Below are 25,069 nucleotides of genomic sequence, written 5' to 3' on the forward strand. Positions count from 1 at the left end.
TCTTTTCTGCTTCATTGATTTCTGCTCTCACTGTACTGCTTCCTTCTATTTTCTCCCCCCTAGGTTTGATTTACATTTTTCCTAGCTTCTTAAGATAGAAGCTTAAATGATTTAATTTTTAGCCTTTCTTCTTTTCTAGTATTTGTATTTCAGCCTATAAATTTCCTTGTGAGCACTGCTTTAGCTGCACAAAGTTTGATGTCACATTTTCACATCTCTCATTTTTAAGATCTATATTCTGCTCTTCCTTGATATGTTAAAATAATCAGACCAAGCCCTGAATTTCAACTTAAACCACAATGTTCACCACAGAGTTCTCACTTTATTTACAGAACTACTAGCCTTCAGACTCTGCAAAAAGATTTGAAAGAGTGAATATTCTGAGGAGTTTAGGTTTCCAAATGCCACAGAAGAGTCAAAAGAACAGTTTGATGACCCTTACCTTTTGTTTTGGATGTATAGTTTCAACTGAATAAAAATCGCAAACACAGGACTTCCCTGGTGGTCAAGTGGCTAAGACTCCACGCTCCAAGTGTAGGGGGCCTATGTTGTTGGCTCCCTGGTCAGGGAACTAGATGCCATATGCTGCAACTAAGAGTTTGTAAGCCACAACTAAGAGTTTGCATGCTACAACTAAAGATTCGACATGTCACAACTAAGACCTGGCATGGCCAAATACATAAATATTAAAACAAAAAAACTGTAAACATGATTTCTGGAAATGAAACTAGTAACTCATGCAAGTAAGGTCTTCCAATGCCTGTAGAACAGCCTTACTATAAAAAACACATTTGGGGGATTCCCCTAGTGGTCCAGTGGCTAAGCCTCCTGGATTCTAACGCAGGGGGCCTGTGTTCTATCCCTGGTCAGGGAACTAGTCCCACATGCTGCAACTAGGAGTTCACATGCCACAGCCAAAAAGATTCTGCGTGCTGCAACTAAGACCTGAAGCAGCTAAACAAAAAGTAAAAATACTTCAAAAATAATAATTTTAAGAAAGCAAACAAGAAACACACTTTCAAGTTTACAGAAAACCTGCCAACACTACACTTCATTAAGAGCTTAGAAATAGAAACCACTTGCATGTTGCTGATCTAGACTTATTACATTTATTTCACGTCATTGTGGTCACTTTTACAGCAGTTTAGATTTATTTTCAATTACACTATTGTTCACAGAATTCACAGAATTCATTAACAAACATCCAAAGGTTTTTCAGTAGCACAGCAAGATAGAAAAGAGGTGCTTTAGAGTGGAACCCGAGTCTGATTATTTAGATAGATGTCTAGAATATTATTGCTTTATTAGTCTTGTTTTTTTTTTTAATAATAAATTATTCCCAGGAACCCCCCTGCCAGGGAATCTCTGTACTGCACTACCCAGGTTCACGTGAGACATAACCTGACACACGGTGCCGTCAAATCAGCCGTGTTCTCTGCTGCTCTGCCAGCTGGCTGAGGCAGGCCGTGTCTTCTGTGTGTGTATTTCCTCCAGCCTGCGGTGTTCCTCCATGGTCCTGCAGTTGACAGGCGGCAGTCACACATGGGACATAAAACTTAAATCAGACATAAACAAGGGGCTCGGCGAAGAGGGGACTAATGCTCCTAAAAGAGCCACTGACTCTGCACAGGAGAATGTCTGAGCAACAGAAACACCTGGAATCTCAGTCTGTGAGGAACATCTTAAAGGAAGTGTCCTCAGTGGTCCAATGTGGGCACTCTGCAACATAAATGTGAAAACTTCTGGGTATATTTCATGGATGGGTTTTCCTTTGTTGTTCCATGTGAATTTGCATTTTGTGAAAAAATATCTTGGAGATTTCTTCACGGCCCCTGAGGCTCTGTGGATCTAGAGAGACCAGGGCAGGAGCGGGGGCTGGCTTCCTCAGGGACGGGGGCGCTCCCTCCGCATTTAGGGCAGGGTCCCTGAGAAGTGGTGGCCGTGACAGGTTCTGGAGACGGGAGTGGAGGCTGGGTGTGGAGCTCAGGCTGCGGCCGGGGCCTCAGTCCAGCTTCTTGCTGCTGTCTGTGTTGTGTACAGAAGCTAAGAAGTCGACAAGGAGCTTGGCTGTCTTCCTGGGCCTCTCCATCACCACCGAGTGCCCACAGTTTTCCAGGAGCTCCACCTGGGAGTTGGCGATTGACTTGGCCAACATGTCCGCCCCGGACACATCGAGCACCTGCGGGACGAGAGAGAAGACTGGATGGAAAGGGTTCAGGTGCCCGAACGCACTCCGTGGACAGAACTCCCGTCCAGGCCTGGCAGGGGTGATTTTTAGAACCAAGTCACTTTGGTGTCGGGGCTTGTGGCTCCCTGATGGAGGTGACTGCGTGCCTCACGTTTTACTCTGCAGCTCGGTGCTAGGAGGTATGCTGCTGCAGCGTTACCGCGCTGGAAACACAGGCCCTCCCTGAGGATGCCCTGGTGTGGTGGGGAAGCCAGACTGGAAGGCAGACAAGTGCAGCGCAAGGTGGCAAAGACTCTGATGGGGGAGAATCCTGGGAGCTGAGAAGCCACAGGGGAGGGGGATCATGGAAGAGGGACCAGCACAAGGGTGGGAGGACACGGCACGTGCAAGGGACAGCAGGGAGCCCAGTGCTGCGTGAGCGGGGAGGGTGGGCCTGTGCATCTGGCCGTGCCGGGAGTCATGCTCAGTCTGAGGGCAGTGGGGAGCCCCGGGGCTGTATTAAGGACAGTGACGTGATCAGGCTGGGCCCGGAGAATGCACCCTGCAGCTGGTCTAGGAGAGGCCAAGCTGTGGGGAGGCCACAGGAGAGATGCAAGAGGGGGAGACGAATTATCACAAACCAGAGGACTGGGTCCTGAAGGCCCTCAGGGGGTCCCCGAGCTGTGTGACCTCAGGCCCTGAAGTGTGTGAATAACAGCCAGTTCTTTTCCAACATGAAGCCCACCTCTTTCCCAGGTTTTCAAACTCCCTTTCATTTTCACCTGGGTTACACCTTGCTTTTACCCCAACTCAGTTAACTGACTTTCTCCTCCTTCAGGGTCAGATTTATATTCTCCCCCTTCGCTTCACCGCTTTCACCTTCACGTCACCTCCCCACCCCAAGACAAAGGTGGCCCCTCCACTCCAGCCTTAACACCGACAGCAAAATCCCAACAAATTCGAGCACTGTCTGCTTCTGAGCTTTATTCTCCTCAACCCAGACTGGTAATACCAGGATTTGCTGCCCACCGGGAAGTGGGGTGAGCAGAGTGCAGAGCACCCCAGGCTGAGAAAACACAAGATGGAACAGCTGACTGGGAGCATGACGCGATCCCGCCTCTCCCTGCTGGTCCCTGAGAGCCCACATCACCTTGGGGATCTGAGATGAAGAAAGGCCTTCATTGTTCCAACTCTCATTTCTGCCTGCTGGCCCAGCCTGGGTCCTGCTTCTCCGCTCAGGCATCCACAAAGCTGTTCTCAGCCCCTTGGCTGCTTGAAGTTCCCCCTCCTCCTGATGCCCTGGTCCCGCGCTGGGCACACCTGGCTGGTGTTGAGACGGCTGCACACTGGCGCCACCGCCCTGCCGGCCCCCTGCGCCGGCGCAGACCTGGCTTCGCCCCAGTCCCTCTCCTGGGCCTCCCGCAGTTGTGGGCAGCTGAGGTGCAGCCTGGCTTCCTGCCTGTGCTCACATCACACACGCGGTGGGCATGTGCAGTCTGCTCGGGGCTCACAATGGTGGCTTTCACCCCAGCGTCCACAGGGGAGCTCTCTCAACAGGGAGAGCTTTGCTCCCGTTTCCCTTCTCACGACGGTCAACAGCGTGAGACGACCAGATACCCTTTGACAGACACTGTAATTCTGTCTGCCTGAGGGCCTTATAAAGGCTCCATTTCCCACCACCACCTCTTATTTTAAACTTTTCAAGAACATTCAGTAAGATATGATTTCTAAAGAGCAGTTGCAAACAGAAAGGGAGTTTCCGAAGTATAAGTCAGTATTTCACTGGCAGGTTTATTATGGATGGACTGTGCCCCCTCCCCAAATTCATATGCTGAAGTTCTAACAAAATGTGGCTTTACTGGGAAACAGGGTCATCGTGGACATAATTAGTTAGGATGATGTGATACTGGAGCAGGGTGAACTCCTAATCTAGTATGTGGACCCCTAATCTATCATAACTGGCGTCTTACAAAAATGAGAGGTTTAAACACAGCATCATCTGAAGATGAAGGCAGAGGTCAGGGTGAGGCATCTACAAGGCACGGACACCAAAGTCCCCCAGCAAACTCCCAGGAGCTCAGGGAAAGGCCGGGAACAGGTTCTGCTTCCCAGCTCCCACCAGTCACAGCAGGAACCAGTCTGCTGCAGCCTGAGTCTTGGACTCACAGTCTCCAGAACTGGTGTTACAGTGTTAGTCGCTCAGTCATGTCCAACTCTTTGCAACCCCACAGACTGTAGCCCACCAGGCTCCTCTGTCCATGGAGTTCTCCAGGCAAGAATACTGGAGTGGGTTGCCGTTTCCTTCTCCAGGGGATCTACCCGACCCAGGGGTTGAACCCAGCTCTCCTGCATTGCAGGCAGATTCTATACCATCTGAGCCACCAGGAAAGCCCCTAGTGTATCTGTATGCCAGAACTGGCAGCCAACGTAATTCTGTTGTTTAAGCCTCCCAATTTGTAGTACTTTGTTACAGGAGGCCTAGCAAACTAACAGAGCCATCTGATGAAGCCTGTCAAAAACCTGTCATAATTTTAAAATGCACAAAGCCTTTGATCAAGCTATTCCACATCCAAGAATTGACCCTTCAGATATGCTCTCACACTGCAAACACACATGTATAATGATGCACATCACGGTGTGCTTTAACAGCAAAAAACTGAAAATGACCTAAGTGACCATCAGTAGGGCACTAATGCAGCAGATGATGGAGTACCATGTAGCTCCCAAAAAGAACATAAAATTTTGTTTTGGGCAACAACCATTCACGGATGGTAAATCGAGAGGGAAATGTTTGATGAGGACCAGGATATCCACATGGTCTCAAAGTACCTCCCCACAGACTGCTTATTAGTTGCAAGGGGAGAAATAATATCTACGATGAAGACATCAGATATCACAATCAATCAAAATTCCCATCACTGGGATGTCCCAGGCCAGCCAGAGGTTAAGAGGCTTCCACTGTCTAGGGCACAGTTTCAATCCCTGGTTGAGGAACTAAGATCCCACATGCCACACGGTGCAGCCCCCAAAATAAATAATGGTTTAAAAAATTCCCACCACTGAAGGAAAGATATTCTCCTTCTGAGGATGTGAAGTCTTATTACCCATGAGATATTCTGGCCAGGGATATGTATCCCGAATTTAATCATGAAGAAACAGCCAACAAACTCAAACTGAGGAACATTTTGTAAAATAACTGGCCCGCACTCTTCAAATATCAGTGTTATGAAAGATAAAGGCAGGAAGAGGGCATCATTTTATATAAAAGGAAACTAAAAAGACATGATACGCAGTATGTGATCCTGGTTACAGGGGCAGGTGGAGGATCATTCTATGTAGGACATCACTGAAACAAGGAACAAATTTGAAATATGCTTATGTATTATTTACTATTTATGTATACTTATGTATACTTATAAATAATACTTATGTATTATTTAACTAATATGTATATTAGTTAAAAGCTATGGTATCAATGTTCCATGTCCCAAATGTGACAATGTACTGTAATCATGTGAGATAATATTCTGGTTTGCAATAAACACACCTTGAAGCTTTGGGGGTAAAGGGACATGATATAAGCAGCTTACTCCAAATGGCCCCAAAACACATATTTCTAGATCTGTCTAGATGAGGTGGTAAATGTTAAAAAGTTGGTAATAAGTAAGATGTGGTACATACATATCATGGAATGACACTCAGCAATAGAAAGGAACAATTTGTTGGCATAGGTGATGATATGGATGAACCTCAGAAATATCACGCTGGAGTGGAAGAAGCCAGATGCAAAAGACTACCACTGTAAAATATCATTTTATGAAAATTTTAGATAATTAAATTCTAGAAAAGACTTCAGAAACAGAAAGCAGGTCAGTGGTTGAATAGTGCTGGGGCAGGAATGGAGATTAACAGGAAATGGGCAAGAGAGAACTTACAGGAGTGACAGAAGCATTCTACAACTGGGCTGCAGCAGGGTGTACAACAAGGTAAATTTTATAGCACGAGAATTTTTGAAAAAGCAGTTAAAACTGATGAAACTAGGTAAAGTAGATACAAGAGTACTCTGTACTATTTTTACAATTATCCTGTAAATTTGAGAGTCTTTCAAAATAAAATATTTAAAGTACTAGAATGTGTGGATCTCTTCAAGCTGATATTAAATGATTTCCAAGGTACATATTTCTCATATATATGAAGCAATTAAGGTGTGAAACTGTATATACTGCATGTTTGAAAATCTTATACATAACACTTCTTTATGCACTCTGATATATGCTTAGAATAGAAACAGGCAAACAACAGCCCCTGCCTGCTTTGTGACTGAAGGCTCCCTGGAGCTCTGCCTACCATTTGTTCTGCATGTCACCATCACAACAGAAGAGTTGAATAGATGTAACAAGAACTTATCCCCCGCAAAGTTGTAAATATTTACTATCTGGCCCTTTAATAGAAACCGTGTGCCAACTGTTGCCTTAGAAAATTTAAAAGAAACACACATGAACTGTAAGTGCTGCCTTGAAGAAATGGGAACTGAGATCTAGGATGTCAAAGAGACCAAGTGTACTCTTATCCATCTTTCTGTACTCTTTCAAGGTTTCTGTGCCACGTGACTATATGGCTTTGAGAAAGATAATTTATGAAAATGCTTTCAAACTGCCTTACATTTTAGAAGGCCACCGTCTCTGCCCTCAGCTCCCTGGGAACAGTGGCACTTGGCACCGGTGCGTGCCACCTCCCTCTAGATCAGGAAGCAGCCAGGCTCCCCTCATAACGGACTGCGAGCTTGTCCTTGGAGGCAGGTGCAACAGGCGCTGGCAGCCCCAGGGACACGCCACGTACCTGGTCTTGTTTCCCCCAGATGATCTGCGTAGGGACCTTAATCTTGTCCATGTTCTGATGGAGGGAGTATCTCGACTTCTCACTGACGATTTCCAAAAACACTTTGTAGGGAAGGAAAATAAAGTGAGTGTGGGCTGTGCTGTGGACACCCCCAAGTATAGGAAATATATAGTGTATATGTATATATAGGATATATACAGGGTATATAGTGTTTAAGTCTAATGCACTGCATCTTTCTCGAGGGGTCCCAGAAAACTGTCAAAGTCTCAGAAATCTAAGGAATAAGAGCTGGCCACCCAGAAGATGTGTCACAGGCTCAGAGGTCAACACAGGTCTACTTACACTTTCGGTAGAAGGTGTTGTGAGGGATGCGGACGTCGACAAGGCCCTGCAGGATCTAGGGATAAATAACCCAAAGTCAGAAGGCGAGGGAAAATTGGTATCCTCAGGCCTCAGAAGGGTCTGGGACAAAGAGGGGAAATCAAAGGGCAGCAGTTTCGGGCGTTGTCAAGGTTCATAAGGCCTGGTCTCCAAATTCCCGTGATGACCATGCAATGTAATGGGGACTTAGGTTCATAAGAGGCTTTTTTCTTCCTCCTAAGGAAGGAACTCTGGGAATAACTGTGAAGCCAAAGGACCCCAGTGGCATGTAAGCTGTTCACCTATGAGGAATTTTCTGCTTATCCTGAGACATAATCAGAATGAAAATAATTTCAAGTAATTACTCAGTAATACCCAATATAAAACAAGGTCTATTAAAAAAAATTAACTATTGGGGATGACGGGCCTCTTAAGCCATGAAGAAATCAACCACTAGGGAAGTTCTGGGAAGGCTTTTGATGTCCTGAGCTCACTGTGTGACACTGGCCGGGCCCTCCCTGCTGCGGGCTGTGGGGCTGCAGTACATGCTGACAGGGCAAGGTTCCCGGGTTGGGAGACCAACCCGGGGAGGTGCTGGGGCCAGGAGGAACATGGCCCGCCTCTTCCCCCACCTCAGGGTTCTTGAGGTAGGATCCAGGGGTCACAGCAGCAGCCGTCAGTCCTCTCATTTCCCTAGGAATGGACTGAACCCCTTCAACACACTCTCAGGAGTCCAGTGAGCTGACTGAAATGGGAAGACCCAGTCATAACTGCTCTGGACGAAACCCACCCGCTGGAACATCTGACTATTTTGGAAGTGGAAGCCCAGAGGTGAGACCAATGGCAAACTGTCCAACACAGTGTGCTCAGCATCAGATATTTCCTTTGTTCTACTATCTATCCTGTACCCATGCATCTCCCCAACTTGCATTCAGCCATCCACCCTCCACCTCTGCTCCACACTCCTGCCTATCCATCCATCTTGCATCTCTGACTCAGACAGGCACATGTCCATCCATGTGTCCACTTAGCCTGCAGCTACTCATCCACCCTCCATCCCTGGTTCATGTAGACATCCACCTATCCATCACCCACCCACCCTGCACCTCTGAATCACATACGCATACATCTACCCATGTATCCATCTGTCCTGCATCCACCAATCCATCACCCTCCATCTCTGCCATTTCCAGACACCCTCCCATCCATTCACGCATTTGGCCTAAATCTCTGCACCCCTAAATCAGTGATGTGTGCACATGCATCTGTTCATGCACCCCTCTACCCTGCATCTACCCACATATCCATTCTCCATCCCTGCATTGTTCAGGCTTCCTCCCGTCCACTGATCCATCCACTCTATACCTAGGACCTATCTCATGCAAGCACTTTGCCATAAACTGGGAACAGAACCACCAAAGACACAGTCCTCGCTCTTACAGAGGTAGGAAGGGAAGACGCAAACCAGCCAACACAGTCATCACACAATGTGACACAGCAGGCCGAGTGCCTAGGGGCTCCTCCCTGCCTACAAGGGAAAGACTTTGGGATCTGCATTTCTTTTCTCCCAGTGTCTTCACTTCTCTGACAATTCAAAACATGGAATTTTCTAAAACCCTACTTGGTTACTCTATTCTGGAAAGAGGTCAGTGCTGAGAGAGAATCAGTGTAAAGTCAAGACTGAAAAGAGAACTTCATGGACAGAACATACCACAGAATCTGATTCTGTGATGCTTCTTCAGAGATGGGCTGCATCTTTTAATGAGTCATGTTTACGACCTCTGGAGAGCCCATTCTCTCAACTCCCAGGAGGACCCACCCCACCCCAAGGCAGGGTCCAGCTCCCGAAACAGAGTGAGATAACGCACTGTTGTGAGATCTCATTCATGGACTCTCGATCCCCTACACTGTCTCCTGCACAACCTCATTCAGACCCATGACTTCTAATATCATCCTTGGCTGATGGCTGTAATCACAGAGCCCAGGCCAGACTCCCCTCAGCCCAACTCGTATTTCTGTCTACATGACACCTGCACGTGATGGCGTCTCGGGGAACTTGAGCTTAACACATGCACAGTGGAGCTCTCAGCTGATGCTCCAAACCCACCCTCCCTCCCCGTCCCCTACTCAGAAAACACTACCCTGGGACTTCCCTAGCAGTCCAGTGGTTAAGACTCCGTGTCTCCACTGCATGGAGCACAAATTCGATCCCTAGTTGGGGAATGAGAATCCCGCATGCCACGTGATGTGGCCGGAAAATAATAAAAACTTTTAAAGAGGAAGAAAACACTACCTTTATCCAACTAAAGTATCAGAAGTCACCTGTGACTCACATTCTCTCATCCTCCACTTCACACTGGCCAGTAAGTCCTATCTCCTCCTTCCAAAGCTTCTCGGATCTCATTCTCCACCACTCCCCAGTCTACAACACCCTCATCTCGGAGTAGCACAGCACACTAACGGTTTCTCTGCTTCTGTCCGTGTTCCCCTACAACTCTTGAGCGTTTCTCCTACTGTACTTAGAAAAACTCCAGTCTCCTTCCCATAATCTCTTAAAAGTTCTACATGATCCAGCCTAGTGGTTCTCAAAGCAGTTCTTGGGATTATAAGACATCAAACTATTTTCATAATAACACTAAATGTCGCTTGCCTTTTTCACTTTCATTCTCTCAAAAGCATGCTGATTTTCAGAGTCTACATAATGATGGATAATGTCATCATTCTGATCGATAATGAAATGAGTACTTGTGTATTCTTGTGTTTTAAGTTCTCCTGAGGTTTAATTTCTAATACGGTACACATCAATAGTTACAACTTTCATAAAAAGAAGCTTTTTGGGCTTCTCAATAATTCTTAAGGCTGTTAAAAGTGCTCTGAGACTTTGTTTTTTTAAATGAGAATCTTTGATTCAGCCCTTGCGTCCCATTCCAACCTCACCTCAACCCATTCTTTCCCTCACACTCTGGGCTCCAGTCACCTTGGCATCTCCTTCCAGCATCTTGAACCTGACTGTTTTATCCATCCCTGCTCAGGCTGTTTTCTTACAGAGGCTTATCAAAGTTTCTCCTGCCTCTCTGTTTTCAAGCACATCACTATCTTCATTTCCTCTAGAAAACTTACTACAATATGAAATTATCTATCTTGTTAATTGACTGCTTCTCCCCCTGGCCTTCTGTCTTATTTCTTCCCCAGGGTGCCCAAGCACAGTGTAGGACACATCACAGGCACGGCACTTGCTGAACGAATGAACGCTGAGGACAAGGAGGGAACGTGAGGGGAAGCTGGCCCCGGCCACCTGAGCGCTGGCAGAGGCAGGCACACTGCTGCGGAGGCCACACTACCTGCTGGGGCACCTTGAAGCGCACGTAGGAGCAGAGCTGCAGCATCTCACTCATCTCCTCCGGGGTGGTCGGGATCAAGGGGATCTTCTCCACGGCGGCCGAATCCTGCAGTTCCTTGAGCCGTTGCACAAATTTATTATCAGTTGAGTACTGCAGACCTGGGGGATCCAAACCAAAAAAGCTTGGAATATATCTACCTTCTTACCAAACCCCATTTTACATAGAGAACTTCCAAAATCAGCCCAGACCTAATGTTATCTTAGGTGTTTTCCGTTGGTAGATTTCTTTTTAATTGGTACTAGCATCCGTGGTCAAAGGCAAAGCCACAATTTGAGAAACATAGGGAAAAATTTTTTTCTTCAGAACATCTTAAGGGCTGGCTACGCAAACTGGGAGCCCATAAGAAACGCAACACTTCAGCCCTCCCCTAAGTCTCTGACATCGGAATCTGCGCTTAAGTTGCCAGGGGATTCATCTGTAGGACAGAAATTAAGAAGAGTCTGAGAGTCTAGAAGACTACTTGCCTGAGCCCCTCTCACATCTGTAGGGTTGAGAGGAGACCTGGTGAAATGCATGACCAGAGAGGACCGAGTGCCCCTTCCTTCAGCCTGGACCCACTTAACAATCTCTTATTTGGGGTCAGCACATAAAATGCAGTGAGAGTGAGTCCCCCTTGGAGCTGCCCCACACATTGGGGCAGAAGGGCAGGACTGCCCTCTACACAGTCCTTCTTCCTCCAGGGAACCATGAGGCAATCCTGAGCCGAAAGAGCCTTGAGACTGACCATTATTTTCTATCACCTGAAGCATGACACAAGAGTTCACACGAGCTGGTGTATGAAGGAGCGTAAAACTAATTTCATTTCCAACACTGAGCAAGTTTCTAGGTGTTTAACTTAGCTGAAGAGCTAGAGCTTAGAAACAGAGGCAGTGGAACCCATACTGTGCTACAGAAATCCGTATTTCATAAATCTTCTATATTCAGCAATTCCTCTGAATCTAACATGCATTTCGTGCAGCTCTCATGATGCATGGTCAGATTACATGATCTATTTCTTTTGGCTTTAAAAATTAATCCTAAACTAAATGTCATGTGGTATATCCTGAATTGGATCCTGGAACAGAAAAGGACGATTGTAGAAAAACTAATGAAATCTAAATAAAGCCTGAATTTGGCTTAACAGTAATACACCAATGTTGGCTTCCTGGTTGTGACAAATTTGCTGTGTTATGTGAGCTGTTAAAGGTGAGAACTGGGTGAAGGGTACTATCTTTGCAACATTTCTATAAATTTAAAATTATTTCAAAGTAAAAAAAAAAGTGTATCTTTTCATTGTTGCATACAAACAAATTCAATTCTAACTTTCTAATGGAAACTCAGGTATAAAACTCTTCTCTAGGCAAATGAACACACACTCAAAAAAGTCAGTTAGTCAGTTAAGATCTGACCTTACATAAGTGATTTAAAATCTAATAACATTCCAGAGGGGCTCCAATTCTTCATTTTTTCTTGGCCGAGTTGTGCAGCATATGGGATCTTAGTTTCCCAACCAGGGATTGAACCTGCGCCCTCTGCTTTGGGAGCACAGAGTCTTAACCACTGGACCACCTGGTAAGTCCCCTCCAATTCTCAGACTTTATTCTTATAAGATCAAATAACTTCACACAGTGCTTGAGAAAAGGAGAAGAGAAAACCCTTTGGGAACTTGCCTTCAATTTCAACAAGCTTAACAGATCCGAAAACTTAACTTTCCAAATGAGTTGAAAGGCTTCAAAGATAAATTTGGTTATGTTTCAGTAGAAGGTGCACAAATTCAGTTCATGGTTGGGTTCTAGTGGGTGAAGAAGGTAATGAATATGAGTCATATAAAAGAGGCCGTGAATATGAAAGGATTTCTCCAAAAACCACAGCTTGAGTTCTGGAGTCAGATAGCATAGGGCCAGTTCCTATCCTGGCTCCAACACTAATATAATGTGCACCTATAAAATGGGCATACTATCCTTATCTGGATAATAATTACATATATAAAAAGTCACTGAGATATACACTGAAAATCTGGACAATTTACTATGTGTAAACCATATTCCAGTAAATTACCAGGGATGAAGAGGGGAGGCAAGAGAAGGAAAAAGAGAGAAAAAATTTTCTTACTAACATACTATAAATTCAAGTACGAAGATTTATATACATATACATATATATGTATATAAATTTTAAATCCAACTTTAGTGTTCATTTCAGTGGCATATATGCTAAAACTGGAACAATACAGATTCAGATCAGCACAGCTCCTGTGCAAGGATGACATGCAAATTCATGAAGTGTTCCATATTTAAAAAATTTTTTTAATCCAACTTCAGATCATAATTTCTGAGGACATGTTACAGCTCAGGTAGACATGGATACATTTAAGAACAGAGACACCGAAGTTTGTTGATTTAAAAAAAAAAAACTCTTGCAATGAGAAAAGATCTCTGAGTTTTCAGCCAAAAAAGAAAGACGCATAATAACAGTACTTTCACCTCATAAGGTTATGGCAAGGATTAAATTCATATAGAGTTTAGCTCATAAAAATTCAATAAATGTTAGATGCTAATATTATCATTACACTTCAAAGTATTTATATGCTGTAAAGTTTTATACACTTTTTAATTAACTACCTCCGATTCTTTGTGGGACAAAGCTGGCTCTATATTTTAAAGCTCAATATAGGTAAAATTAAGGTTATGCAACTATTGCTTGATTGTACCACTAAGGCAAACTTTTTTAGTATCTCTACAATATCGTCAAAAAGATGATTCTAGAAAGACAGTCACAGCAGAAAGCGCCATTGCCTTCTTCAGAGATTCAGGTCCCGCTGCGCGCACGGCACTCACAGGGTGGCCTGAGTCTTACTACTCACCAGCAGGGCACACGAGGGACAGGCTGCAGACGTCTGATGGGTAGTAAGCCGCATACACCCCGGCCACGTGGCCGCCCATGGAGGTGCCCACGAGGTGGAAAGGCTTTTTGTTCAGCTTGAGGCATTCTACAAACTAGGAGGGGAAATGAGAAAGGGCCTTGGTTATACACCTGTGGACAATGACAATGGGGATTCCAGAGTTGAAAACTTTTGTACTTCCTACGGGGACAAGCGGAAAAGGGCTATTAATGAAATGGGATCTGAAATCTACTTGATTATCCAGATGAGTCCTGTTACATACATGTACTCTTCTGTATCTGACATAGGTTATTGAGGGGTCGTTTTTAAGTGTAAAATCAACAAAGATCCCTCAAATTAATGAGCCAGCAAATTTTTAAAATAAAGGTCCAAGAGTAAATATTTTCTGCTCTGAGGGCCTATTATCTCTGCTGCAACTATTCAACTCTCCTGCTGTAGCACAAAAGCAGCTAAAGACAACATGTAACTTGGTGACTGTGGCTGTCTTCCAATAAACTTAGCTTACAAAACTTAGTGGCAGATCAAATGAAGCCCACAAGCTATAGTTTGCGGACTGGCTATAATTTATAGCACTTCCCATCCATCTAAACATCCATTAGTATAACTGTCTATCCATCTGTCTACCCAACCATACACCCATCCATTCACACAGCTATCCACCCATCCATCTATTCAACCATCCAGACATCCATCCATATAACTATCTATCCATTCATCTATTCAACTATTTGACCAACTATTCCCTCCATCTACCCATTCATCTAAAAAATATTTATTGGATACCTATTACGTACAAGCAACCATGGTCAGCTGCTCAGGATACAGCAAACGGTCAAAGCAACAAGATTCCCTGCTTCCAAATAATACACAGTTTAAAGAGAGGAGAGGGGCAGACATTAAATAAACATCCTTGAATGGAGAAAATGCTTAATGTCAGCTTGAAGAGTACGAACCATTAAATTTTGAAATGGTTCATGAGCCCCATGACTTTGAAAGCTCAGTTAGAGAGGGCTGAAGAAAGATACTAAATCAGAACAAAATGAAAAGATCACCCTCCCCATCCTCCACAACTAGGCAGACATGCTGTCACCATCATCAAGCAGCTGGTAACCAAAAAAATACACTCTAAAAAAATAAACGGTCTTGAGGAATTCTAAACTCCCTTTTTGAAGAGTTGAGAAAACGAGGTTGTATTTCTCCAGAAACAATTATAATAAGTTTAGGGAAGTCGGCAGTAAGCCCTGGCCCTCTACAGCTGACGGAGGATACCACTGGCCTGCTCCCATTTTGTTTGCAATTATGAGTCACAACGGAGCCCGCACTGACTGTTCCTCAGACCTGGGGATGCAATGGTGGGCAAGCCCCGCCTGGGCAGCTTTTTGGTGGTGCCTCCCTGCTTACCTGGTGTATCCTCTTGACTTGCCCATCTATGGACAGGTCATCCAGTGAGGAGCGGGTGGTGCCCTCATGTCCTGGCATGTCCACGCAGACCAGGTGCAGGTTCTTCGGGAGGAACTGAGGACACACAGGCCCAGGGAGTCAGAATGTGGTGTGCAGAGCATGTCTGCCCATGTTTCTGGGGAGGCTCCCCCATTTACCAAGGGACCTGGACGGCCTCCCCATTGGGGAGGTAGGAACCTAAACCACCCCCTCTCTTCCCCTACTAACATCTGACATGAATAAACAGTGCCAGGAGCCTTACAGAGAGCAGAAGCCCCCAAAGTCTAATACACAATGGGAGAGGACTCGGGATGGCTGGAAAGGGGAGAACAGAGGTCAGGGGAGCAGGCCTGCGTCCTTTGCTCTTTCTTGACACCAGCTGGCAGGTACTACCTCCTTCTCCCTTCCCTCATCCCTTCTATGCTTATCCCAGTCTCGCAGCCACCAACTTGGAACTATTAATACACTGGGTGATTCTGTTCTCCCAGAGCCCAGCCAGCTCCAGAGTCCACAGAAGCAACACTTCTCCTAAGAACCATGTCTGATCGCCCTAGTTCTGGTCTCAACTCTTTTTTTTTTTTTTAACATTAAGATCTAATTCCTTAGAGATTTTTATCCTAAACACCTCCTTCCATTTAAATATATGCTACATTTAACCAGGAAACTGAGATATATCAGCTATCAATAAACAACTAACCAGTTATATGAAAGATGAAGTGGAAGTCAGAGGTTCATTAAAACATGATGACTGTCCTCATACTGAACTTTGGAAATAAGAAACTAGGGGATGTGTGAGCCTCTTTGTCCTAATGTAGAGCACGCTTGGGATTAGTCAGGTCCTGCTTGAGGCGGGAGCCTGGGATCCTTCTCTGCCAGACCTCTCCCAGCCCCCACCTTCACCAGCTGTTCACTGTTACCAACTAAAGCAAGCTGACACAACCAAATAAACCAGGACAGAAAGTGAGTGATTTGAGAAACCATCCCAGAAAGCTGTCAGATCAAGACTGCTTCTCTAAAGGGCTAAGGAAAAGAGAAAGCAGAAATGGAAGGAAGAGAGGAGGAGAAGATGGGGAGAGAGAAAGAGAAGCAGAGAAGGGAAGAAGAGGGGAATCTTGGAGTACACAGAAATGACTTTTTAAAACCTGGACTTTGATAGTCATAACAGTCCAGATATGAAGCAGAGTATCAGAAACTTTCCAAAGAAATAGTCATAAGGTGAAATGGCTGGTGAGGCACTGGTTTTATAAATAACATTCAGCTCAGTAAGTTCTGTCTGATAAAAGGATCTGAATAATATACTGCATTAGTTTAGGGTGATTTGAGCCTTAGGTGATCATACTGGGTTCCCTCTGCTTTCTACCACTGCTGATGGCATCATATTTAAGTAGAACCCACTCTCTTCTTTTTTTTTACTGAGTGACACCCTCTGAAGAGGGAAGGCTCTCGCACCCCACCTTGACCATGCTGAGCCACATGTCTTTGTGGGCAGAGAACCCGTGGAGCATGAGGACGGAAGGTTTGTGGCCAGGCCTGCCGCGGAAGGAGTAGCAGAACTGATAGTCTTCGTGGCGCACATAGCGGACCTGCATGCCCAGCGTCCTCCGCCAGTACCTGGGGATGGAAAATACAGACTATATCAGTCAGCGAGCGCCAGAGAAGCAGCTTTGGGAGGCAGACTCTGTACAGCTTTACTTTGAAGAGCGAGCAACAATTCTCCGAGCCCTCGTCCTCTACACAGTCACCCTTGAGGACCACTAAGTCAGGTCATTCCAGAAAGTACCTTACGTGAATATTCTGGTATAAATGTTCCTAAGCACGCTATCAGGAAGGGAAAACGGGCATTTTCTTAAGCAAGACACACAACAACCCTCTGTTAATACGTGTTTCTAGTAGTTTGAATTGCAGGTCAAAGAAGGCTGTGGGACCTCACGGGTGTTTGCCTTGCTCAGGTGAGCTTCAGGAGAATTCAAAACGGCTGGTGGTAAGGCCGGGAAGGGCTCTGGAGAGGCCAAGACAAAGGTGGTTTCCCCTTGCGGAGAGCTGGCTGGCAGCTCCTGGTGGGCCATGTTCAGCGACACCTGAAACCTGGGCCGAGCAGCCGTGGACTCGGGCCTGAGTGCCGCAGGGTGCAGTGCGGCTGACCTGGAAGACCTTACCACAGAGGCACTTTAATTGGTAGGAAATGCATCAAAACACTTAACGGTAAAGTGTGGAGATGCGGAATCAGACTCTGTCATCAAGGCTGCCATTGCTGGTGGAGGGGTTACTCCACACCCACACATCCTCGTGTGGGAAGAGAGGACAGCTGGAGACTGACTGGCGGATGTCTGAACTCCTTGTTGTCCCAGGACTCCACACACCTCACAGCTGTCGCCTTGAGTGTTTCCAGTGACTGCTTCTCTGTGAGAAACACATTTGCCTGTTTGTGATTCTATCTAAGCAAGCTGGTTTCAACCAACAAAATCTCTGCATTTGAGTCTTAGCCTTATTTATTTATCTATTCTTAGAAATTTGTTTTCATTGGGACACAGGGGATGGGTTGTGAAACATCTCTGTGGGCCTGAACTGTCAGTGAAACATCCGGTCTAGTCTTCCTGGGACAGTTTTTAGGAACTTTCTCGTCCCTTGGAGCTGATGCTCTTGCTGGCAGCAGCCTCTTCAGGTCCACTGGTTACAGTTCCTCCCTGGAAGAGAATCTTCCCCTTTTTCTTGGGGACACTCTTGTTTCCTGACTCTTCAGGGTCACTAACTGATTCCTCTATCGGGAAAGATCTGTTCCTCTGGGAAGACTTCCACCACCAGCTGTCTCTTCAAGATCACCACTAACCAGCTCCTCCTTGGAAGAGGATTTCTTTTTCTTGGGTTTGGAGAAAGATACAGATGACTCTTCCATTCTATTATCCTGATGGGACTCCTGAGGCCTCCACCTTCTTCTTCTTTGGTCTTGCACACATCTCCTGGCCCTCCTCCTGAGCACTGCTGCAGTTTTCCAAAGATGCAAGGGGAACTGCAACAAGACTTTCTTTTTCTTCTTCAAGCATTTCTTCTCCTGTTTCTCCAGCTTCCTAGTAATCTCAGCATCGGCTTCCTCTGCCTGAACAATTATCTCTATCACAACATCCAGATTCCTGCAGGACACCTCTTCAGTCTCACAGAAGGACAGCTGCTCCTCGACTTGCTCTTGAAGCTTCTACACAAATACAGCTGAGGGCACCTCAGAGAAGCAATCAGTTTATAAGGTGATACAGCATTTCTTTGCCAGGTATTGGGAGATGCAACCTTTGCTTTTGATGGTTGCCTGGCCAATAAACGTGGAGTGGAAGATGAGGCCATATTTTGGGGTGTTATCCCTTGTCTTCAGGGCTCTGGAAACTTGGTCCCTTTCCTGGGTCCAGGGAATCACTTACAGACCAGGACTGGCCAAACAGGCTTCCTCATATTTAAGTGATACTCTGGTTTCAAAGAAGCTGATTGTTCTCAAGAATTGGATTTTAATTGACAGAAAATCAAACCACAAAAAACAGTGTGGATTTTAATTGTGATGCAGAATATGGTGACACACATTTGATTTTGCAGAGACATTATTTCCACTATGGTACATAAACTCAATAAAAGTCACATGCCCTCCTCTGCTTTCCACTCCAAATATATTTTTCCTACAGACTTTGGAAGTGAGAACTTGTTTCTTAAGAATTATCTCATCTGTTCTCTGGTTTTACTCCTTACAACATATGGTTGAAAGCTCAGCTTCTGTTGGTTACATAAGACTTGGCAATGCCAGAGTTTGGCCTGCAAATGCTTTCAGTATGAAATTACCATCCAAACAAATTGAACACTCTGCATGAAGAATCAAGATGCAAGATAATTAAGTCAATCAGAGATTGACTTTGTGGTATACTTTGCACCAAAGAGGTAGCCAAGACATGCAATAGCAAATAGCCTAAGTGGATCAGCTTTATACCCTTTGTATAAAATAAAGGGAGAGGGAGAGGAAGATATATATTTATATTTACTTGTACTTGCATACAAAAAAGCATGGAATCATATACAAGATGCTATTAAGATGAGTATCTGGAGCGGAGGTATGAAATACTCTTGAGAAGTAGGTAGGTGGAGAGGGAACAATAGTGGGAGGAAGACTTATCATGTTCTTTTTAGTGCTTCTTTAATGAATATATTGCCTACTCAAAACATTAAAGAAACAATAAAATTGGCTAGCTTAAGAGCTCTCTTTATGACAAAATATGCATATTTCAAAGTTCTAAGTCATGACATGGTAACATGAATTTGTTCACTCATTTATATCCCAGCTCATTCATTTTTTGCCTATATGATTGTGAAACTGAATTTTCTCATCTACAATATGGAAAAGTGTTGCATTTTACTGAGGATATGGTTAAGACTAAAAGAGATAATCCGGAAAAAAAAATTTTTTTTTAAATGAGATAAGCCATTACAGTTTTGTTCAATGCCCAACACACAGGAAGTAGCCAATAAAAGGTAGTTTCAGTATTATATAAAAAAGATTCTTCTCTTCAAATATATCATTTGCCAAAATTCAAGGGAAAAATGTGGAAAATTTTGTAACACATATGACAGCCATATAAGTGGAATCATACAATATCTGTTCTTTGGTGACTGGATCATTTCACTTAGCATAATGCTTTCAAAGTTCATCCATTGTCTACACTATATCAGAATTTTTTTTCCTTTGTAAGGTTGAATAATATCCCACTGTACATATATACCACATTGTGTTTATCATTCATCGGTTAATGGACATTTGGATTATTTCCATTCTGTTGGCAATTATAACACTGCTATGTACATTGGCAAATAAGGATCTATTTGAGTCCCTGCTTTCAATACTTTAATGTATATACCCCGAAGTAGAATAGTTGGATCATACAGTAATTCTGATGGTGCTCCCCCAGTGGCTCAGCGGTGTAGGAGAATCTGCCTGCAAGCCAGGAGACGCAGGTTCGATCCCTGGGTTGGGAAGATCTCCTAGAGGAGGAAACAGCAACCCCCTCCAGTATTCTTGCCTGGGAAATCCCAAGGACAGAGGAGCCTGGCGGGCTGTAGTCCATGAGGTCACAAACAATTGGACAAGACTGAGTGAGCGCGCGCGCGCACACACACACACAGAGTAATTCTGTGTTAAACTTTTTGAGGAACCTCTAAACTTTTGCATGGTAGTTATACCACTTTACATTTCTACCAGCAAAGTGCAATGGTTCCAACTTCTCTACATGCTCACCGAAACTTGCTATTTTTCATTTTTTAAAAACTAACACCTATCCTAATGTGTGTGTAATAATATATCACTGAGGTTTTGATTTGCATGTTCCCTATTAACAAGGATGTTGAATATTCTTTTTTTAAATAGAGATACAATTTATATACCATAAAATTCACCCTTTTAAATAGTACAACTGATGTGTATATAGTGTTGATAAAGTTATACAACCATCGCCACTAATCCTGGAACATTTCCATCAAAAAGAAACTCAACTGCCCACTTAAAAAGCAGTTGAAATGGTAAATTTTGTATTGTGTATATTTTACCACAATAAAAAAAGAGAAAGAAATCTATACCCATTATCACTCACTTCCCATTTCCCTCCCCTTGCACCTCCTGGCATCCACTATTTCACTTCAAGTCTCTATGGATTCTACACATTTTCTATAAATGGGTCTATTCAATATATGGCCTTTTGTGTCTGATGTATTTTACATGTGTTCAATTCATCCATTATAGAATGTATCAGTACTTCATTTCTTTTTTTTCAGATTTCAAAAAGTGACTACAAGATTTTCTATTAAATGGGAGTAAGTGATACAGAATTCTATCATTTTCTGTTCACCCATCATGATACAAGAGTGGTAAGGAAATAACAGTTACATATCCACAATAGTAAAAGATGCTCAGTTTTCACAATCAATAGCCAGACAAAAAATAAAAGATAATTACAGTTGCAAGCCATAATGGAAACATGATTAACCTAACTATATAAAATACTTACATACAATTTGGGGGGTTAAGTAGAGTGATGTGTTAAGTAGAAGTGCATATGTACACAGGTTTTCACCTGCGCAGCCACTCTACATCTTTTGGTTGGTGCATTTAATGCATTTACATATAAGTTTACTCCTTGGAAGGAAAGTTATGACCAACCTAGACAGCATATTAAAAGCAGAGACCTTACTTTGCCAACAAAGGTCTGTCTAATCAAGGCTATGGTTTTTCCAGTAGTCATGTATGGATGTGAGTTGGACTATAAAGAAAGCTGAGCGCCAAAGAATTGATGCTTTTGAACTGTGGCATTGGAGAAGACTCTTGAGAGTCCCTTGGACTGCAAGGAGATCCAACCAGTCCATCCTAAAGGAGATCAGTCCTGGGTGTTCATTGGAAGGACTGATGCTGAAGCTGAAACTTCAATACTTTGGCCACCTGATGCCAAGAGCTGACTCATTGGAAAAGACCCTGATGCTGGGAAAGATTGAGGGCAGGAGGAGAAGGGGACGACAGAGGATGAGATGATTGGATGGCATCACCAACTCAATGGACATGAGTTTGGGCAGGCTCCAGGAGTTGGGGATGGACAGATGCCTGGCGTGTTGCAGTTCATGGGGTCGCAAAGAGTCAGACACAACTGAGCGACTGAATTGAACTGATAAGGTAATTATCAATGTGTATGATCCTATTACCATTTTCTTAACTGTTCGGGTTTTTTTTGTATAGGTCTTTTCCTTCTCTTCTGTTTCCTGCCTAGAGAAGTTCCTTTAGCAATTTTTGTAAAGCTGGTTTGGTGGTGCTGAATTCTCTTAACTGTTGCTTTTCTGGAAAGTTTTTGATTTCTCAACAGAAATTCTACAAGCCAAAAGGGAATCATGTGATATACTTAAAGTGATCAAAGGGAAGAACATACAACCATGAATATTCTACCCAGCAAGACTCTCATTCATATTTGATGGAGAAATCAAAAGTATTTCATTCCTTTTTAAGGCTAAATAATATTCCATTGTATGGATAGATCACATTTGTTTATCCATTCATCTGATGATGGATGTGTGAGTTGTTTCTACCTCTCAGCTCTTAGGGATAATGCCACTATGAACATACATATACCAGTTTTCCTGTGGCTATATGTTTTCTATTCTCCTGGGTGTTCTCAGTTCACCTAAGAGTAGAATTTCTGGGTCATATAGCAGCTTTTTTTTTTTTTTTTTTTTTACCTTTTTTAAGCTTTTGAGAAATTCCCAGATTATATTCCAAAATGCCTGCATCATTTCACACTCCACTAGCAAAATATGAGGGACCCAATTTCTCCATATCCTTCACTGTTGTTTTTTAGAGTAATTTTCCATGGAAGCATAAAGAATATAGAAAGGCACAACACATATCATAAGCATACAGCCTGAAGAATCTGCACAAAGTGAGTGAGCCCACCATCTGCCACCCAGGTCAGGGTGGAGATTACGAGCATCACAGACGCTTTACCTCCTACAGGTGACCACTAGCTCACTTTCAAACAGGAGGGTTTTACATGCTGTAGGACTTTATCATACAGTAAGTTCTTATTTGTATTTGACTACTTCCACTTGATAATATATTTGTAAGGATCATTCATGTTGTAAAATATAGCACTATTTCTTTCCTTAGGGTAAATGGTATCAGGAAAAGACTTTAAATGTTCTATTTGTCTGTTGCTATGAAATAAGAATAAAACTGATTTTTTTTTTTTAATACATCGCCATGTTGACTAAGGTAAGGTTTCGGACTTTCTTTATCTCAAGCCAAGATTCCTGAACTATCTCTATTTACTTTTAAATTTATTTATTTTTAATTCCACTGTGTAGCATGTGGAATTTTAATTCCTGGTCTAGGGATCGAACCCATGTCCTCTGCAGTGAAAGCACAGAGTCTTAACCACTGGACTGCCAGGGAAGTCCCTGTTAACTTATCTTGTATTCAGCAATCTTCCAAATTCACTTTTTATTTATTTTTCCAAATTCACTTTTTAATTCTAATAAATAATCTACACATATCATTATTATTATTATTTCAGACTTTCTATGTACACAATCAAACCATCTGAAACATCAGTTTCTTTTTTTCTAATTCTTATCCACTTCTTTCTTATGTATATGATTTCTTGATTGCACAACTGAGTTTCTTTGGGAAAACAAAAATCTTTTAAAATGTCAGTTTTTTTCACCCCGTGAACAGTGTTGACAGTTTATACAATGAAAACCAGAGTGGCCCCTGCTGTCACCCACAGTGGCACCGGCATCCTCAGCATGGCTCTCTGTGGACTCGCTCGGCCAAGCACGTGGCGCCTCCTGCAGGAGCAACCACAGTCCCCATCACTGTGGGACTGTGCCGGCCACGCTCCAGGGACACTTAGATCCAGAGAGAGCTGTTGCCAAGGCTGGCTGTGGCCCACGGGGGACACTGCTGCTGAGCCCTGAGGAGCTCAGGAGACCCACAGGGAAGTTCCTCCAGGGACAGAGGGAACTGAGAGGCCCTCCTCACACCCGCATGCTCACTCGGCAGGGAGGATCAGGGTCTTTGGGATGCCCAGCTACCTCTGCGGGCTCCTCTGGTGGCTCAGCGGTAAAGAATCCACCTGTGAGGAAGGAGCCACAGGAGACGTGTGTTTGATCCCTGGGTAGGGAAGATCCCCTGGAGGAGGGCATGGCAACCCACTCCAGGATTCTCGCCTGGAGAATCACATGCACAGAGGAGCCTGGCGGGCTACAGTCCAGGGGGTCACAAAGACCCGGACACGGCTGAGCGACTAAGCAGCAGCAACAGCAGTTACCCGAGCTGCCTGCTGTTCTGTTCATGTCGGGATCCTGAAAACTAACTAAACTAAGCCAGGTCTGCAGGGGGAACCTACAAGCGGTCGTCACGAGCAGCTGAGTGACTGAAGGCCTTTGGAGGAGCAGCTGTGGTTGAGGGACATGGGGACTGACGTAAAGCTGCTCATCCTATGACAACCACTGTGTCAGCGTCACTCACGGTGAGGTGATTTGAAGGAAACAGGCTGTGTGTCTCGGTGGGGTGGGTGGGGAGAGCTCACAGGAATTTGGGCAGCTCTCTGCAGTGGTATTACAGGTTCTAATACTATAATCACAGCCCCCATGCCACAACACTACCCGGCATAATCCACAAGGATTTCCAGGATTTTCATCCTCCACAGCCAACCAGGGTTTCTTCTTGGTCTGTGTGGCCGAGTTCATGAAATAAAGAGCATTGTGTTCATCCTCCAGCTACAGCTCTGAGTGGACTGACAGGCCGGGGCAGGCTTTACAGTCACATGCGTCTGTGGGGTCAAATAAAGGGCTGAGTGTTCTCTGTGGGGCCTCTCTGAATTTCGGTGGTATTACTTGTTAATAGAATCTGCCTGCAGTGCAGGAGACCTGGGTTTGATCCCTGGGTTGGGAAGATCCCCTGGAGAAGGGAAAGGCTACCCACTCCAGTATTCTGGCCTGGAGAATTCCATGGACTGTATAGTGCATGGGGTCGCAAAGAGTCGATCATGACTGAATGACTTTCACTTCACTGAACTTCACTTGTTAATAAAAATGAATTCTATGTGATGAGGCATTCTTCATAATAGTCAAAAAGTGGAAAGAACACATATGTCCATTTGGATGAATCACATGTAGTATAAACCATACCATGGACCACTATTCAATCATCACCATGAATGAAGTACAGATACACGCTGCAGCACCGGTGAGTCTTGAAAAGTGCAAGAAGCCAGACACAAAAATGTCACCAACAGGAAGATCCAAAGAGAGAGATTACTAGTTGCCAGGGGATGAAGAGAGAAAACAGGGAGTACCTGTTAATAGACGTGGGGGTTCTTTTGAGGGGAGATGACAATGTTCTCAATTACATGGTGGCAATTCACAATACTGTGAATATATTAAAACCAATTAAATGTATGCTTTAAAATGGTGAACCAC

At 44.2% G+C, this 25,069-nt stretch overlaps 1 protein-coding gene and 1 non-coding gene across 5 annotated transcripts in view; one reads left to right on the plus strand and one right to left on the minus strand.

Annotated features, from left to right (window-relative positions):
* Window positions 1-1,095: 1,095 nt before the first annotated feature.
* The window catches only part of ABHD6 (abhydrolase domain containing 6, acylglycerol lipase), a 46,172-nt gene continuing 22,198 nt past the window's right edge, over window positions 1,096-25,069 (minus strand). For all 4 annotated transcript variants that reach the window (XM_065935323.1, XM_065935325.1, XM_065935326.1 and 1 more), the window contains 7 exons: window positions 16,543-16,699; window positions 15,050-15,163; window positions 13,610-13,742; window positions 10,708-10,865; window positions 7,349-7,403; window positions 7,007-7,107; window positions 1,096-2,179 (listed from right to left, as the gene is read on the minus strand). In XM_065935323.1, the coding sequence (XP_065791395.1) occupies window positions 2,003-2,179; window positions 7,007-7,107; window positions 7,349-7,403; window positions 10,708-10,865; window positions 13,610-13,742; window positions 15,050-15,163; window positions 16,543-16,699 (895 nt within the window). In that variant the 3' untranslated portion in view covers window positions 1,096-2,002. The remainder of the gene's footprint in view (window positions 2,180-7,006; window positions 7,108-7,348; window positions 7,404-10,707; window positions 10,866-13,609; window positions 13,743-15,049; window positions 15,164-16,542; window positions 16,700-25,069) is intronic.
* LOC136168052 (U6 spliceosomal RNA) lies at window positions 12,936-13,043 on the plus strand. The gene has a single exon (XR_010663214.1). It is a non-coding gene; the product is annotated as a U6 spliceosomal RNA (small nuclear RNA).

Source organism: Muntiacus reevesi, chromosome 4, assembly GCF_963930625.1.
Source record: "Muntiacus reevesi chromosome 4, mMunRee1.1, whole genome shotgun sequence".
Lineage (NCBI taxonomy): Eukaryota > Metazoa > Chordata > Mammalia > Artiodactyla > Cervidae > Muntiacus > Muntiacus reevesi.